Source organism: Artibeus jamaicensis, unplaced genomic scaffold (assembly GCF_021234435.1).
Source record: "Artibeus jamaicensis isolate MK-2021 breed Jamaican fruit bat unplaced genomic scaffold, CSHL_Jam_final contig_3176, whole genome shotgun sequence".
NCBI classification, from domain to species: domain Eukaryota; kingdom Metazoa; phylum Chordata; class Mammalia; order Chiroptera; family Phyllostomidae; genus Artibeus; species Artibeus jamaicensis.
In genome coordinates, this window is record NW_026521740.1 from 5,347,834 (window position 1) to 5,367,475 (window position 19,642).

Here is a 19,642-nt window from a genome sequence, read left to right on the forward strand (position 1 = left end):
TCCTTAATGGTCATTGTTATTCTATCTATCTACTCATCTTTCTAAACTTTACCAAGGAGAGGAGAAGATTTAAAATTAAAACGTGACTTTTTATAGGAAGCAGAAGTTATTACAGGAAGAGATTGAGACATGGATGTAAACAAACCTCTGACAGATAAGGAAGAGAGGCCACTGTGATCCGTCAGCAGTTTGTGCTTGTGAATGGCTGGCATTCATTTATTAAATGTGAGGCTGTTCCTGATTGGACAATTATCAGAAGCAAGTGCTGACACTGATTGGTTGGCATGCAAAAACATGTTCACTAAGAGGTTCTGTCGTAGATCAAGGGAACAGGTTTAAAGCAGGTTCTGGTAGTTCTTTGTTACCATGCCTCCAGAATAGTGTCTTCTCCTAAATTTATGGAAATATTTTTATTCTTTCAATTTGGAAAGTATTGGCATAGACCAAACACAGAACTTTGTTAAGGAGTTGTCTCCAGGACCTGAGACAATTTTTTTAGGTGTGTGAAATACAAACAGATTTTATTCTCTATCTCAAAGGCAAAGGTTAGCCAGGCATTTAGGAACATAACTCTGCCTCTTTTTTCAAGAGATGGGTGAGGGGAGATGTCATTGTTCCTTGGTATGTCTACCAGAAGCTCATAACTAAGAGGTGCTCAGTGGTCACATACAGATCATATGTAACTAAAGGGGTGAGACTTAAGATTAATAATATAATATGTGGTAAATAGAATGGGAACTCTTCTAGAGAATTGAAGTGTATGTTTAAAACACCCTGCTGGCCAAGAAAATGCTTGTCTGTGAGCTGGACTTAATTCTACACAATACTTACATAAAAATAAAAATGTTACTAGTTTATTTCTTACTAACTTATCTAATGCACCCTCACTATTTACCCTTTCCTGTAAACGTGGTTAAACTCCCTTCATTTTCTTTCTCTTTCCGAAAATGTAGAACCAAGTATCACCCACAGAGTGTCATCCTTTTAAGATGCTGGTTGTTGGAAGAAAAAGATTATTTTTACAGGTTCAAGTATGCCACATTCAGGCTGTGATACAATTAGGTTTGGAAGCATGATTTTCCAGAGAAAACAATGGTGTATTTTTATTTGTATAAGAGTAAAAGGATTTTTAAAAGCATTAAGATAACATAAGCCATAGAAGATGTGGATTTAGCTATGCCTCTGGCAACTAGAAAGCCCTATTATTGCTGATCGGTAGAAATCTTGGAAGCATTTTGAAACTACTTTTCCCCTCACAGGCTGTGAACCCATTCCTGTCCGCTACCTTGAGTGGAGTAACATAGAGTCCATCATAGCCATCGCCTTTTCCTGCTTGGGCATCCTCGTTACCGTGTTTGTCACGCTCATCTTTGTGCTGTACCGGGACACACCAGTGGTCAAGTCTTCTAGTCGAGAGCTCTGCTACATTATCCTCGCTGGTATCTTCTTGGGTTACGTGTGCCCTTTCACCCTCATTGCCAAACCGACCACCACATCCTGCTACCTCCAGCGCCTCCTGGTGGGCCTGTCCTCTGCCATGTGCTACTCGGCTTTAGTGACCAAAACCAACCGCATCGCGCGCATCCTCGCTGGCAGCAAGAAGAAGATCTGCACCCGGAAGCCCAGGTTCATGAGTGCCTGGGCCCAAGTGATCATTGCCTCCATTCTGATTAGTGTACAGCTAACCCTGGTGGTAACCCTGATCATCATGGAGCCCCCCATGCCCATTCTGTCCTACCCGAGTATCAAGGAAGTCTACCTTATCTGCAATACCAGCAACCTGGGTGTGGTGGCCCCATTGGGCTACAATGGACTCCTCATCATGAGCTGTACCTACTATGCCTTCAAGACCCGCAACGTGCCCGCCAACTTCAATGAGGCCAAATATATCGCCTTCACCATGTATACCACCTGCATCATTTGGCTGGCTTTTGTGCCCATATACTTCGGGAGCAACTACAAGATCATCACTACCTGCTTTGCAGTGAGCCTCAGTGTAACGGTGGCTCTGGGGTGCATGTTCACTCCCAAGATGTACATCATTATCGCCAAGCCGGAGAGGAACGTCCGCAGTGCCTTCACCACCTCCGATGTAGTGCGCATGCATGTCGGCGACGGCAAGCTGCCCTGCCGCTCCAACACTTTCCTCAACATTTTCCGGAGAAAGAAGCCGGGGGCAGGGAGTGCCAAGTGAGTAATCTGACCCGGTTTGTTCAGTTTGTTCTCTCTCTCCCTCCCCTTCTCTCTCTCCCTTTCTCTCTCTCTCCATTCCTCTCTCTCTCTTTGACTAAATCATGTCTTCACTTTCCCAAGTGGTTATTATATTTTCTTAATCTTTTTTTCTTTTTCTCTATTTTTACCTTCTGTTGGAGTAGAAATGTCTTGTTTTCATTCCTTTGAGAGCCAGGAGCATGAAGCAACAACCAGCTGATCACACCCATATTCTGACCTAGAATCTGCAGCCTCTGTTCTGACAATAATTTTTTCTCTTCATATGGGCCCTTGCTCTGTGGAGCATCGAGGCCTCTCTGAGATCTGGGTCAGAGATGCAAACTCTCATTTTGATTGCTAGTTTAGACCATAGTGAAGATCTTTTCCAATTTGTTATTGCTCTAGAGCCACATCGTTACTAATTTGGGATGAGGGGAAGGAAACTAAGCACTTGGGGAGATTTTTCAAAATCTGAGTTGAAACTGAGCACCAAATATGTCCTGAAATAATTTCCTTTAAGCAACTGTCATATCATGTCCCTCTTATGTATTGAACTTTAATGCATGTTATCATAAAGATGTTCTACATGCTATACACGAATTGAGCAATCTCTACTACAAGGCCATGATCAAAGTGGTTTCCTAGAGGTAAAGTACCAAAAGAAATAAGAACCAGATAAATGTGTTAAGGCCCACACTTGAGAATCAGTGTGAATATCAAAGTCCAGATTATTCCATTCTGTTAATTTTTTGACAGATTTGTGTAATAAATGCTTTCCCATCTTCTTCAAGGCTCTGTATTGCAAAGAAGCACATGTTAAATTTTGCATGACTCATCTTCTTCTGAGACCCATGGGACAAATCTATGTAACATTTACAATTTTGAACATGACATGGATGCTTGAAGTTCTAAAGGAAATTGAATTGTCCAAAAATAAGCCATTTCCCCACTAACAGTATTAATTATACTTTTCGAAACAATCCTTTAAATACAGAATTATAGTAGTAATTATTATAACATATACATTGCTTTAAAAGTATCCCACTTGCCTGAACAAGTCATCAAGATAAGGGGGATGGCTGTTATTTTTCTCTCCATTGTAGTTGACAAAACGGAGCCTCTGTGAATTTGTGTGAATCACAAGTATAATTTCACTTAGTTAGTCATTCTTTTTTCTGCCTTAGCTGGCATAAAATTTCTCCTCTTAAAATACATCAAAAAATCTATATGCCTTAGTTTTGTGTCTTTACTTGCCAAACAGCACCAGCTATCTTTAAAGAAATCATATTATTGGTTCAATGACAAGATGAGGGAGTCCATGGAAAATATATTTTTGAAATCCATAGTTATTTCAAATGAGGACATTCCTCATTTTTTCAGTATTAAGGATGAAGCAATAATTTATACCTGCTTCTTACTGTATCAACTCCGAGTTCTTCAGAGGATGCTGATCATCAAAGTTGCTTAGTCTTTTTTTCCCTTGCCAGTATATAGCTTCTTATACTGGCCAGCATCCCCTTAGCAGCCTCCTGCAGGGAATTATCAACAATCAGGGGAGCAAACCCACAGTGCCATTAAATGAGAAAAAACACAGGCCATAACCACAGAGTCCAGATGTAAAACAGCATAACCGTTTTCATCGAGAGGAAGAGAACAAGAGGAAACAAACTGAAAATAAGGGAGAAGACACCCTTTGAACTGGAATGTGCAGAGGAATTAAGAGACATTCCTTTTTGCACCCCACGTGGCTTTATGAGTGTTCTGTCCCACCATCCAGCATGATCCAGCTCCATGTTCCTTACTTTCCTGCCTTCATTATGGTCCTTCAGAAACTTTCATTTGATTTTGGTCAAGGGTCGTTCATGAAAGTTGTTCTTCTAACCACTTTAATGAAAACAGAGAGCCTATGGGATCAGGATACCTTGTGCAGGTTCCCAAGCATGTGCTCCCCCAGTGATTCTAGGTGCAGACAGTACATGGACCTGCCCAAGAGAAGAGTGACTGTCAGAGAGTGCACAGTGCTTGCCTGTGAGACAGTGAAGCTAGCTGGATGTTGCATGAACAAGGCTTAGCACCTCTGTAGCATCCGGGCATTGCTGTACATTCTGACCACTTTCTCACACCTGCAGATTCTTTCCTTATAAGCTGACAATATCCCCTTCATTATTATAAATTTAGGAATTAGTTTTATTTGGGATCCTGCTATCGAGAGAAAAATCAGCTTGGTCTAAATTGGACTGGTTCTCTAGGAAATGCTGGTTTCACCAGTAAGTTGCATACTTATTGGTTATAATTGATCAAGCACTACTGTATGAGATTATTACAGTAATAAAAACACTTCTAATTAATAATTACAACATTCAGCTTTCATCGTAAAATCTGTAGCTTCTCCACAGTACAAAACACAGCTAAGCTCATCCACACAGGGTATTTGAGGCTAAACTTCTATGGAAAACAGCATTCATTTATTCATTTTTCTCATTTATTCTACTGTTGCTTCTCCTATAACTCCTGCTGAGACTATAATTTTCAAATATAACAATAATCTCAGTGCCCATGTTTTCACTTTTTCATTGCTGTTATGTTTTCCTTGTTTGTCACTAAAGTTATAAAAACTACAAACAACCTGGTATTTTCTACAGCAACAAAAAATCCAGCAGACTTTCCAACAGAAGCAAGGGGCTGAAAAACTTTAGGGAACAAACACATCACCAAATCAGTTTATTGCCATTCTGGATATGTAATTTCTACATCTGTGGTGCACTGAAGCTGTTCAGCAGTCTGCAGACAGAACTATAAACACAGAACAGATGCTGTAATGAAGAGCTTCCAACTATCTATCTGTTTGAATATCATTCTGAGGAGTTACAAGTCCAACTACATTCTCTTAACAGGATGTTTCTAAGATACAGGCTGTTTATGGGTGGGATGACCTTGTGGGTCTGTTTCTGCAAAGTTTACCTCAGTTTTTTAATTTTCATTCACAGACAAATATCCTACTCATCCAAAGGTTTGGGCAGTTGTTTAACATATTCCAAAATGCCAAGTCAGAAGAGTTTAATCAATAAATTGGTTGTTTGGGTTACTCGAGTTACTTAGAGTTAGAAGTTCTATTAAACATAATCCTACCCTGGAATACCAACTGAATAATATATTTGCCTCAAAATTTCTAACTTCTTTAGCTATTAGTTTAATGTATTGGAATGAAAAAACATTTAGGCTTAACCTAATATAAAGATATTGATAAAATTCTCTTTGTTGGCAATAAAAGAAAGATAGAAATCCATAGATATTCATAATTAAATAAATTATTCAGATCCAAGTTATGTATCACACCTTTTTAAAGCCAAAATGAGTAAACATTATGCAACTGAAAAATTAAAATATTATGTAAATTACATGTGCCCTTTAAAAAGCGTATCAATGACTAAATGTCAAACTAACCTCTCTAGTTATTTTCTAGATAAATAACCTCAATGAGTGTCAAACAATTTCTCATTCTATGGCATGTGGAGCTAAAAGGTGACAATACACTCCTACAACCTTTCTCAATAATAGCACTATATAAAACTAAAACAACTGCAATCACCAAAAAGGCATTAGATCGATGCAAGCAAATAATTTTAAAACATAGGTTTCCAATTAAATAGAATGTTATTGTGTTTCTGAGATTGCTTGTTGAGCATGCGAATATATGTTTACCCTGAGAACAGGAAGTAAATGAAATACTAAATAGGATGATGATGTGATGAGGAAATTTTGCTCTTATTCTCCTAGAAACATTTTTTCGTCCACAAGTAGAGGTAAATAAGCCTACAGCCCTAGTGATTATGCCTTCAGTAAGCATTTTAATTTGTCTTTCTTCCTTTGATTATAACAGGGAATATGATAGTGAGCCAACAGACATTGCAATCAAATAGAGATAACAGGCTCTCTCTCACAGAAAGTCTCGCTCACTATTCTAGCTTCTAAATGAAAAACATCTGTCACTTTGAAGTTGTTTTTCCTTTACTAATACAACAAATGGCTTTAAAAGTTATTGCAATCCTTAACTTGCTTTTATAGTAAATATCAGAAGATTTTATCAAAAGAAAGCATTGTCATAGAATTTAACTATTTCATAGTAACATTTATGGAGGACCTACTTACTATTCATTCATTCATTTATTCAATCAGTCATTGTTTCAATCATTGTAAGCTTGAAAGCACTTAGGTACTTGAGTGGTGCTAAATAATATTCAAGATAAAAAAAGATACAAGAGGAGAGACTGACTGCACCAATCTTGCAATTTTACTAGTAAGGAGGACTTTCAAAACCATGACAGAGTATATTGGATTAGGTGCCATAATAGAGGACCAATAGAGGACCAAATGTTCTTCCCTGAACATTTTGAGTGTTCAGGGAAGAAAGAGATAAAGTTCAGCAGATGAAGCAGTATCTGTGGAAAGATGGAAAAATATTTCTTAATAAAAGTGGATTTGACCTAAATGATGTTTTTCAACAGGACATACTATGCTATGATGAGACCATTTCACATATGGAAAACATGTCTGTGAAAATTCAGTGGCCTTCCAGGCCACAGCATGAACTTTGGTACGAGTTAAGGACATGAAGCGGTGTGGTGGTGGGTAAATTTGTAAGTGCAGAAAGAGGACAGATTATAGATAGTGACCAATGTTCTAAGATGAACCTAAGGTGTTTTTAAATATAAACTACAGGATGCAGTAAAGATTTTTGTGAAGTTTGATGACCATGTGTAAGCCAGTTGGGAAGAGGTTGACTGTACAAAGACTAGTTCATAGAGTGCTATAATAATGCAAATGACAGTTTAAAAATAAGTTTTAAACTAGAGTGGTAAAATGAAAGTCAAAGCCAAAGCATGCATATAAAAAAGTTTTCTGGGCTTAATTTGTTACAACTGAAATATTGGTTTGTGGAAAGGAAGGAACAAATAAAAATGAAATACAACTTTCATGATTTGAGCCTGGGGGCTGGAAAAAATACAGCTACTACAAAACCAGATCAGGACCATAGGAATAAGACTGAGGAGATGTTGGTGAGTCAGTTTACAGATGTATCCATTGAAAATGCAATAAAAGCTTCCAAATAGAGACATTTTTAAGTTCTTTAGAAATTTAAATCAGGTGCTCAAGAAACAAGTCTCAGCCAGAGCTCTAGACTTGAAAGCTCAATTAGCAGAATATTTAAAGATTCCAAAACAGTGATTATGACATAAGAAAAAAACTAGGAGGAAGAACATTAGGAAACACACTTAAGAGATTAGGAAAATCAGAAGACCACATAACAAAAAGGAAGGGCTCAAGCAGAATGAGGAAGACAGAGGGATTGCAGTATTGTGGAACACAGAGAAAACTGTGTCTTGGGCAGCTTGGGTTGCCATAGTAAAATCCCACAGACTGGGTGGCTTAAACAACAGACACTTACTTTTTTACATTTCTGGAGGCTGGAAGTACACACAAGGGAGCCAGCACAGTTGATTTCTGGTCAGACATCTCCCCTTGGGTTGCAGGCAGCTACCATCTAGTTATGCACTCACATAATCTCTTGTCTGTGTAGGCATGGGGGAAGGGAGAGACTGAGCTAGAGCTGTCTAATGTCTCTTCCTAGAAGAGTGCTAATCCCATAGGAGGCCCTCACTCCTATGATCTCATCTAGCTGCAATTATCTCCCAAAGGTTTATCTCTTAATGCTATGACATTGGGATTAGGACTTCACCTGTGAATTTGGGGGTGGGGTGGGCACAGCCATTCAGTACATAATGAAGGTAAAACTTGGGATCTCAGAGATACCCAAGGATGGAGGCGCTATGGTTATTTTTTTAAGATTTTATTTATTTATCTTTAGAGGGAAAGGTAAGGAAAGAGGGAGAGAAATATCAATGTATGGTTGCCTCTCATGTGTCCCCTGCTGAGAACTGGCCTGCAACCCAGGCATGTGCCCTGACTGGGAATTGAACCATGATCCTTTGGTTTGCAGGCCCACACTCAATCCACTGAGCTACACCAGCCAGGGCTCGTTATTTTTTATTGGTATTAAGGGTATGATGTAGGCAGAATTTCTATTGCAGTAAGTTGAGTTTGCTTTAAAGGAATTAAGAAGTTTAGATAGTGTTTAAGGAGGCCAAAGTAGAGAAAGGAGGGGTATAACAGAGGAGAAATTTAAGTTTGTTTGTAATATTTGAGTAAGGTGCCAACAGAGAAAAAAAATAGAAAATATAAGAGAGATCCTATTTTATGCTGGGCAGCCTGGCCCATTAATAGGGAGTTCATGTATTAACATAACACTGCATTACACTTTCATGGAAAGAGTTTTGAAAACTGAGGTCTCACATCACCATTGTTATCAGCTCATGATATCCATGCTGTGTAGAATGGAGGAGCTGTGTATCGGCTGAAAGGGGGGCATACAAGTGTTACTCAGTATGAGATGCAGGTGAGGAAGGACACCCTGTTGGACACGGCTTGGCAACCTGTCCGGGCTTGGCCACAGCTAAAGAAAGATGAGGTCATTTGCATTCCATCTGTTATCCTTACTGTTTAGTGTAAAGTGTTACCTACTCAGAAGGGAAGCAGGCCATGGAAATGTGTTTCTAAAACTAATTCAATAGTAAAAACATTGAAAGCTTACAAAATGAAGAGTAAGAAGAGAGTACCTGTAATCTAAAAGTTTCAGATCATGAGAACAGAGCCCATAGGCTCATTAATTAGAATCCTTTGGTTGCAAGTTATAGAAGCTTATTAAACTAGCCTAAGCAAAAGGGGGTGGAGTATTTAATAGGAAGAATATCAGGAACAGTTTCAGGGATCTCATGGTAACAAGGTTTGGAATGTTTCTGGGCCCCATCAGGGACTGGATTTCGAAGGAGAATAGTTCCTGGCCTCTGTGTTACCTTCTATTTATCTGTGTGACTCCTCACTTCGTCCCCATAGGTCTGCTGTGTTCATTGTGTGGGCCCTCGCTGCGAGTCCCAGGGCACCCACCCATCCCAGTTCTTCGGAGTTTACACGTTATTGAGGGTCTAGCTACCGGAAGAGATTGCTTCATTTCCTCTACTTAGGAGGTTCTTCATGACACAGAGAGGAACTGATTGGTTCAGACGAACTCAGGGGTTGATCTCGGGTCTAGTTTGTAATGGACAAAGGGTGGAATCATTGAGTATAAAGCTGTCTGACAGAAACTCATCACCCCATTCCCCATGGGTAGGATCAGGGAGACAGTTTGCAGAGAAGAAGGTATGATGTCACTCAGGCAGAAACCCCAAATGGGTCTACGCCAAGGTAATCCCATCCCCATCCAACCCCCATCCTTTCTTCCTTGCCATCTAAACAAGTCACTTCTAAGTACCAGCCTTTTATATTTAGAAACGTTGACCAAAAAGAAACTACAAAACCTCCGTACAGGTGACTAGCCAACCAGCCAAATAATTAATCCCCTATCCATGCAGGAGAGGCGAGCCTCTTCCAGATTCCAGCAGATAAGCCAATGGAGGGAAAACACCACAGAGTTGACACGCCATTCATTATGAAAGTATAGAGCATAGAAACAAACAAATTTAATGACTAGACCTTGTTTTTGCTACTTTTCCAGAGATTCCTAGCTGTAAAATAGTTCTCAGGTGCCTCAAAATAAAAAAAAAGTGAATAAAGAAGAGCAAAAAAGGGGTATAATTATGTTTTTTAAAGGAAAACAGGCCATATGCTGATGACTTTTGAACAAATTAAATTGTATCACAAATTACAGGCTAACAATAAAATATTACTTATTATTAATGTGCATCAATAGAATAGAAAAATAAAATCATCAAATATTTAATCAAGTTAACTAAGAATGCATCTGTAATTTGATTTTATTTCAAAGGGATGAGTGTCTGTAATTGAAGGCCACTTAACAATTCTCTCTGTGCAGATTACCTTTAAGTTAAATGGGGAGTCAGCCGCTAACAAAATTAGGCCAAGTCCCTGCCAATACTGCTAAACATATTGGAAAACAACTGCTGAAAAGAAATCAGTAACAGTAAAAAATAGTTTTCTTTCTCTGATTTTCCAGTTATGAAAATATATGCTATTATCTTGCTCCTAGTAAGTATTGTCAAACACTGTGTGAATTAGTGTCATTTTCTGCTTGATCAGACTTTGCACTGTTTATGCTATTTGGCTTCAGTGGATATGGGATGGGGAGGAAAAAAGTATTAATTAAAAAATGAAGATCTACATGATCAAGTAGAATAAAAGAAAGATAAGGGAGCAAGAGAGCAGAAGGCATGGCTGTGACTCTGTCACCAGCCAGCTCTGTTACCTAGACCATTGATTCTATATCTTCTTGCAAGCAATAATACTTCAGGTGATTTTAGTTAAATTTCCATAATTCAGTCCTTTGTTTAAAATATATATGGAGGGCGGCTTTTCGACAAATTGCGGGCAATTTCTGTGGAAGATGTATTGCATGGTCCATGACCTCTCAGAACTTCAGGTGGAGTTGAAGACACCAGTAAGAAACTTGACAATGACAATGAGGCAGGGTGAAGTCCTAACACAGAGGAAGGCATACAATACAGCAGGGGCCTCTAGCTTTGACCTTCCAAACAGAGAGGGTCTCAAAGGTCAATACTAAGTCGAAGAAGAGCTATGACCATGGTCCCATTAGCTGGAAGTTACTCCAAGCAGTGGGTTAATGTGGGGAAAAATACAGAGAATGTTCTAGGCCAAGAGATGATTGTGTGAGGGGATGTGGAGGCCAGAGAGGCCACAGCATGTTAGGAAAATTTAAAAAAGTTTTCAGTGGGGCTGACAGTAATTGCTTATTTAAAAGCGTTTGTTTAGCTTCTAATATTTTAAGTCAAAAGTCATCCTAGGGCTGATCCTTGTATGAAATCAGTTTTGGCCGATGGTTAGGGTGGCTTCAAGGCCTGACACCACCTTTTAAGTCTGGGAAGAGAGGTACTGATGACACATTTGCTCAGAAAATGACTTTTAAACAGCTGCTATGAGCCACACATTGAAGCAAGTGCAGGAAAAACAGTAGTGAACAAATTATACCAGGTCCCTGCTTTGTAGAAGTTGAAATATATCCAAGAGACTAGACATTGAATGAGTAACCACAAATGTAGTGAGTCCTTTTAAGGATGAAGAGAACCTGACCAATCTTAGTGCATGGAATCTGGAAACATTCCCAAGAAGAAGTCTTATTTCAGCTAAAACTTGTGAAGGAGAAAAGAGGTTAGCTAAGGAAGGGGGCCATGCGGTAGATAAGTCAAGGAATCAAAGTGTAGATGTTCTGATCAGGAAAAAAAACACTGATGGCTGAAGGAAATGAAGCAATTCCAGGATGCCGGGAGGTGAGAAGAAAGGCAGGTGTGATGAGACTGAAGGGTCAGGTAAGACCAGATTGCCCCGGGGCTTGGCACAGGGCTTAGGAGCTTGGATCTCCTCTTCTGGACGATGGAAAGCTGGGGTGCCCTGTGTTCAGTGGGAAGCATGTGTTGGAACTCACACCCATCCTCAGTGTGGGGGATGCACGTGAGGGCTCTGGGGCTCTGCAAGGAGGCTGTTGCAGGGTCCAGGGGGGAGATTATAGTGGCCTGACCTAAGGCTTTGACAGCTGGGGTGAAGGGAGTGAGCAGAGAGCATTTCTTGAAAGGTAATAATAAAAGTAAAAGTAAGTTTGCTTTACAAAATTCTAGTTTAAGATCTACATAGAGCAAGCAGAGATATGTATTCCCTTCAGGGTTGCTTGGCTCCAACGCTTATAATATTTGAATCATGACCAGATTGAATGTGTTAACACATGTAAATCATGGCTGATCGAAAAGAGGCTGAGCCTGATCAGACACAAAAAGGGAAAAGCAGTTGCTGAAACAAACAATGGAAAATATCATAGACCCTTTGACATGAAGTGGTGTTGAAGGGGCTTGTGCCCCTGGGGCTTTTTGAAAATTTAAATCCAAATGACAAGATTATCCTCAAGACTAAAAGGATGAAGCAAACTATCTTGACTTCATGTCAGCAAATGTTTAAATATTGGAACTTGCAGTCCTCCACCCTTTCTTCTGATTCACAGAAGACAGGCAACCAGCACATGCTGTTTTCCCCTACCTGTAGGTCTACTTATGTACAGTTTAGTATCTGAATTCTATACATTATTTCCCTTTGCAAGCGAGGACTGGGATTTGGGTACAGAACACTCTGATTACGTGAATGTGTCTAATAGAAGTCTGACTCTGAATGATGTATCATTTTTACCAGACAGACCAAACAAGTTCTGCTGCTGAACCTACCTGGGGGGTGAGTGTCGGCAGCAATCATTGCCAAGCTGAGAACCAGATCCTGGTTAGACCCCCCAAAGACCCTTCCTTAGTGATATATGCTCCTGTGGTCTCACATTTACATTTCTACTAATTCCAGTTTCCATGTCTTTGACAGTGGAGATGACAATACTTGCATTGTACTTATCACATCTTATCTGTGAACATGCCATATTCATACAACCTGATACAGGTCTAAGGTTGTGAATTATACAGTCGGGAGGTTTTAAAAGGAAGTGTCCATGGACTATGTATTGTATGTGTTTTCAGTCTTTCTGATGCAGAAATTCATAGAACCCTCATGTATTCTCATGTATTACATACCATTATTTCCTTTATCCTATAATGAGAATCCTAGTTCCCAAGGAAACAAGAGATGGTAGAATCAGAATAACATACATATATGTGTGTGTGTATACATGTATGCATATAGTGTATATATGCACATATATATTGTTCAATGTAGCTATGCAAATGTCTTAGAATAATTACTAATATCACTGCTACCAATTGATTACTGAGAAGAGTTAAAACAAATTGTTTGCCTGAGATCGTCTCATCTCCCCCTTTAAATAGTTTTACTGTATCTACATTATCTGAATATTGTTTTCAATGTGTAATTATATATCTCTTTAAATTTCAAGAACATATTTTCTTGAAATGTAGTCTTCAGTATTTATTTCCTTGCTTTGTTCTTTTTTTTCTTCAAGGATTCCTAACTTCTGTATATTGTGTCTTCTTTGGCCAGCTTCAATATTTATACTGTCTCTCTAATCCCTTTTGTTCTTTCATTTCTTGTACTTTTTTATTGAAATGTAACTGCAATAATATGTATAGATGTTAAAGGCAATTTGATACAATCTATGCACTTCTGTAATATGTCCATGCAACACATCAATATATGACCAAGCCAGAGAGCAATGTTATCACCCTAAAAAGTTTACTCAGAGACCTTTCTACTCTCCACCTAGAGACAACCCCAACTCTGATTCTATAAGTGTGAGGAATGGCTGATTTTTTTTACTAGAAATCCAGTTTGCCCAGCTCAATGGTAACAGGACTTTCTCTCCCCCATTGACTGACACAGGTGATCTGTCAACTCACCACACATGTGCCGCACCAACTATAGACCCTCTACTCTGCTCTCCTGATATATTTGTCTATCCTTATGCAAACACCATATTGTCTAGATTGAGAATCTATCCTTATGCAAACACCATATTGTCTAGATTGAGAATCTATCCTTATGCAAACACCATATTGTCTAGATTGAGAATCTGTATGTTAAGTCTTAAAATCAAGCAGTTTAAGTCTTCCAGCTTTGTTTTCTTCCCACTATTTTTGGCCATTCTAGGTCTAGAACATTGTTGTCATTACTCAAACCTTCATTATTATATGTGATATAACTAACCTCTAGGCTTTAGATGCCCTTTATCAGGTTGAGGATTTTCCCTTATGTTCCCAGTTTGTTGAAAAATTTGTCATGAGCAAGCATTGAATTCTGTCAAATTCCTTTTCTACATGTTTTTCTACTTTGCTAACATGGAGAAATGTGTTAAATTATGATCAAACACTAATCTGATATTGAACTTCTGATATAAATTCTGCCTTATTGTTCTCCATATAAACCACACGAATGGAGTCTACTCTGTTAGTAGTGTAGCTAACAGATTTAATTCTGAGTTAGTGTCTGTATGTTATTATACCTTCTCCCATTCTTTGATTTTCAGGTTTTTTGTGTATGTGTCCTTTTAGTTAAGGGGTATCTCTCATAAGTTACACAAAGTTAGATTTAGATTTTTTTTTATGTTTAGAGCTTTATTGGCAATGTATTTTTTCTTTTTTATTATATCTTTCTTTTTTAAGCATATTTTATTATGTTATTACAGTTGTCCCATTTCCCCCCTTCATTTCCCTCCATCCTGCACACCCTCTCCCCCCCACATTTTCCCCCTTTAATTCCTATCCTTGTGTCATAAGTTCTTTAGCTTCTACATTTCCCACACTACTCTTACCCTCCCCCTATTTTCTACCTACCATCTATGCTGCTTATTCTCTGTACCTTTTCCCCCTCTCTCTTCCTCCCACTCCCCTGTTGCTAACCCTCCATGTGATCTCCATTTCTGTGGTTCTGTTCCTGTTCTAGTTGTTTGCTTATTTCATTTTTGTTTTAGGTGTGGTTGTTAATAATTGTGAGTTTGCTGTCATTTTACTATACGTGTTTTTTATCTTCTTTTTCTTACATAACTCCCTCTAACATTTCATATAATACAGGCTTGGTGATGATGAACTCCTTTAACTTGACCTTATCTGAGAAGCACTTTATCTGCCCTAGATTTAGATTTTTTAGTAAGTCTGATACTGTTGCCTTTTAATTAGGATACTGAGTTCATTTACATTTGACAAAAATGCCGACAATCATATTTATATCTATGTCATTCACTGCTTCCTACTTGTTTCTGAAGTGATTATTTTCCTATGTTCCATTTCTTGTTTCTCTTGCCTTCTTTGGATTAGTCTGGTATTTTAATATTTAATTTTCCAATCCATTAATTTGTTAGTTTGATATTCTTTTATTATTCCTTTTATGGTCACCCTAGAGACTACGATAAGCACCCCCTAGCTTTTTATTGCCTGAAATAAGTTACTGTAGTAGCTTTGTCACTATCAAACAAGGCAAGTATCATGAAACACTTTAACTGCATTTAATGTCAACTTTCGTGCTTTAACTTAGTGAATTATTAATTTTGCATATATTCTACATTACTATCGTTGTTTTGCATAGTCAATACTTATTTTATATAGTTCCATATGTTTTCCCTTCTGTTGCATTCCAGTTAAGGACTGCAATGATCTGAAGGTGTGTTATAGTTTTACAAATCTCTCTGTGCTGCGCCTGGTGCATCTTGTCCAAGGGCACAGCTATCCAGAGGTCCTGAATGGGAACTGGGGTCCCAACTCTTTAACTGTAGTCTCTCATTCTTTAAAATGTTATGAGCTCCTATTCTGATTCTTCAATGCTATGAGACTTCTAAAACCTTCTCTCAGTTTTTAGCAACTTTCTGCTTAGCTTTGCATTCTTTCCTTTGCACAGCATAAAGCTTGCAAAATTTTCTAGAGGAAACACATGAAGTGTTGGTCTCACTTTTCTTGGCCTTCTTTTTCTCCAGGATCTTGGCTTCTCAATTTCTGGCTGCCTAGGAAGACTTGAACTCAAGTTTTTGTGTCTATAGTCCTGTGAATTGATCACGATTGTCTTGCATCTTTACCCCTTACCTAAGACCCTCTGTCTGAATTCTCTGTATGGTCTCCTGTACCAAAAATCACCAGCTATCCGCAAGGAAAGCATAGCTTGGAGATTATCTACTTCTCTTTCTGACTTATTGGTCCCTTGGATTCTGGTGTCCATGACAGTTTCCCAATTTCTTTAAGGAGTTTTAAAAAATAAGTTATCTCTTTTTTCTAGTTCTCAGAGGGAGAGTTTGGTTTACCCCAAAGTATTATATCTTAGCTGGAACAGAAGTGCTCTTACACCAGTTGTATTTATACCAATTTTAATATCTCCCATGCCTCTTTCTCAATAACTTGTGATATGACTAAGATTTCCTTTGAGGGTATGATGACTATTCTGCTACTATGAGATAAATTGTATGATCATTGCCTATTCAGTTCTGTATCAAGTTTGATGGGTAGCGATGTGACTATAAACTACACTTTAGTAGAAACATACATCTAGTATTGATGTTAGTGTTTTAGTCAACAATATGAGAAGTCTCACAACATTTTACTGTGCTTTCTCCATTAGCATTTAGTCCCCTTATAGTGCAACCTGTAATCACCACACCATTGTCCATGTCCAGTCCTTTTGCTTTTTTGCTCAATTCCTCCACTTCCAACACCCCCTTAGCTATCACCTTACTGTCCGTGTGTATGTCTTGATTTTTCTTGTTAGTTCAGTTTGTTTATTAGATTCTACATATGGGACATTTACACAATGGAATACCACTCAGCTTTAAAAAAAAAAAGAAAATTTTACCCTTTGTGACAGTATGGATGGACCTGGGGAACAGCATGCGAGGTGAAATAAGCTGTCAGAGAAAGGCAAATATCACAACATTTTAGAATTAAGTGATCTAACTTATTTTTTAAAGATTTTATTTATTAATCTTTAGAGGGGAAGGGGAAGGAGAGAGGGAGAAATATCAATGTATGGTTGCCTCTTGTATGTTCCATACTGGGGAACTGGCCTGCAACCCAGGCATGTGCCCTGACTGGGAATCGAGCAGCGATTCTCTAGTTCACAGGCCCGTGCTCAATCCACTGAGCTATACCAGCCAGGGCTGATCTAACTTATTTTTGTTATCATTACAACTTCAACTTTAAACTTTTTTCCTAAAGTAGTCATTTCTCTTTTTAAAACATTCAGAGGTGAAGATTTTAGCTTTGGACAGGTGTTTTCATCATTTTTTCTCTTCCTGTCTGTGGTAGATCAGAGTATAATACTAAAAAGACTCACATTAGTAGTGTGATATTTAAAGTCTATCTGGAAACATAGCAGGGTAACTTTTCTTTAATGAAATTTGTCTTTTTTCTAATTTTGAGCTTCTACTTTCTCACTAGTAAAGATGTCTATATGTGAAAACAAACATTTTCAAATACATGTACAATAAAACAATTTCATAATAACATAAAGGCTAAATTTTTTCTACTATAGAATTCTGAAATAAGAAAGACTGCATTACTGGATTAGATAAAACATATTAATATGAATTTCCTGATTCTATGATTTCTACTTGATTTTTTAGTAGATCCTCACATTTTAAATATATATTTTTAGAATTTTTTACTTAATCTCTTTTTTAAGCAAGAGAAAATACAGCACAACTGCCATATTATATCTTAGTTTGCTGGGTGAAATTAAAAAGAGGGAATTTTACTCCTGAATTATGTCTCGTAACAAATTTCTTTTTGTAATAACAGTCACTATTTAGTTTTCATATAAAAACCTGGCAAATATTTACTGTGGACAGTTTTTTAAATAAAGGAAAGCATGAAACAGCTGATAAAAATTACCTGCAATTCTACCAATACACAGAGAGAACACCGTTAACATTTCTATGTATATCCTAGTTTTTACACACACACACGCACACACACATTACTTTTGCTAATTATTTAAGTTTAAGTTTTGATGAAGTCTTTATGACATTCTATATTGAATATTAGAATTAATTTAAGAATTATTAACAAAAACAGTAAGTGCTTTTGACGTCCTTGTAATTACCAAGGTGATAAAAAAGCTGGGAGTACTTCAGGCTTATTTTCATATTAAGTATGCTTCTCCAGTCTGTTTTGATTTATTCAATCATTCATTCAATATTTACTATTAATAAGTGACCATGTATCTTTGGAAGTCCAGGGAAGTCCCAGTTTACACCTTTTGTCATGACATAATGTTTAAGAGCATTTCCTTTACTTCTAAAGGTACTCAGTGCCCATGAGGACTATGTAGTTTTCTGTTATTTCCAAAACTTGAGACAGGGAAAGGGGGACAAGGTGGCAGACGCAGTAGTGGGACTGGCCCGGGTCCTGCCCTCTGGGACCCATGGACTACTTACTGTAGGAGACAGGAATTGACATCAATACAATCAGAATTGAGAAGGAGCATAGGAGAGATGCAAAGATATAATGTAACATTGAAATGTAAGAACTTAATAAACATCCTTGAATTCTGAAGGAAATGTGTACAAAACCTTGAAAAGTAAGAATTCTTTAGGTTCGGGAAACATCATGAACCAAAAGAGGTAGGGAAAAATATTGTTATCATTTTACAACCATCAGGGTGGTGAAAATCAAGAAACCTGGTGAGACTTTTGGTTCTTGGTAGCATAAAATACATAATAATAGAACAGTTCCTAAGAAGAATACGTGGAAAAGCAGTATGACAGACAGAAGCAGTCTTTTTATAGTATCAGCAAGCTCCTGGAGCAGTGAAGATTAGGGAGACTCAAACTTCCCAGTGTGCTTACTGTGCTTCCCAGCCTTGTAAAGTGACTTTAATAAGGCCAAACTTCAGAGACAGAGGCAGAAGACCCGCAGCTGCTTTATCCTGGGGCATCTGCCAGTTCCCCGCATGGGCTAGACACTCAGTGTCCATCCAGGCTTGGCCCAAGCAGAGCATCGTTGGAAGGAGTAGAGAGGGCAGGGGGATGCTGTGTCCATGTGAAGCTGGAGTGATAAACCAAAAAGCATGACAGGTTTTAACACATGTACAGCTTCTCTCTGAAAACATTTGCTGATGTCTGTACTTGGGTGAGTCACAAAGGTTAAAAGATAAGCCAAACAGCTCTGGCACACAGAGTCCATTTTCACAGCATTTCGATGCTGAGGAGACAGATCCGACGGTGGACAGAAAGGATTATAAGACATGTCCAGCAATCACACCAGGCTGGACTGGAAGCTGGATAGTCCAAGGCACAATAACAAGTGGTCAAGGTCCCCGGTCAAGACAGCTGTCTCATTCTAAAGTTGTGTGTGGCAGGAAGCTAAGAATCTAAATGGAAAATCCTTGAAAAGTAGGATGACATGTTCTGCAGTCTCTTAACACTGAGGAGATAAGGCCCCGCCTGAAGCAGAGGGCTGGCACACAGCCAGGCACTCTGTCACAAGTCCCGGCAGACAGCGTGCTAAGGAAAATAAGTCAGACAGGAAAAGGTAAGAACCATATGACTTAACTCCTATGCGGGATATAAGCAACAAAGAAAAACAAACAAAACCTCATAGACACAGACAACAGTATGGTGGTTAGCAGAGGGAAGGGGGTTGTGGGGTATAAAAGGTAAAGGGGGTCAAGTATGTGGTGATGGAAGATGATTGGACCTTGGGTGGTGAGCACACAATGCAATATACAGATCAATTATCATAGACACGTACTCTTGAAATCTACATAATCTTATTGACCTCTGCCACATCAAAAAATTTAATAGGAAGAACATGTCCTATCCAAATTGGACTCATTCCTATCTGAACTGCAAGCTAACTTCGACTTGACTGAGTTGCTGATTGGGTTAAGTTGATCTGTCCCGCTCTACTTGGCAGAGAAAGCAGTG

At 38.5% G+C, this 19,642-nt stretch overlaps 1 protein-coding gene across 3 annotated transcripts in view; it reads left to right on the forward strand.

Annotated features, from left to right (window-relative positions):
• Positions 1 to 19,642, forward strand: part of GRM1 (glutamate metabotropic receptor 1) — a 319,639-nt gene that overhangs the window by 284,283 nt on the left and 15,714 nt on the right. For all 3 annotated transcript variants that reach the window (XM_037144977.2, XM_037144978.2, XM_037144979.2), the window contains exon 7: positions 1,260 to 2,190. In XM_037144977.2, coding sequence (XP_037000872.2) covers positions 1,260 to 2,190 — 931 coding nt within the window. The remainder of the gene's footprint in view (positions 1 to 1,259; positions 2,191 to 19,642) is intronic.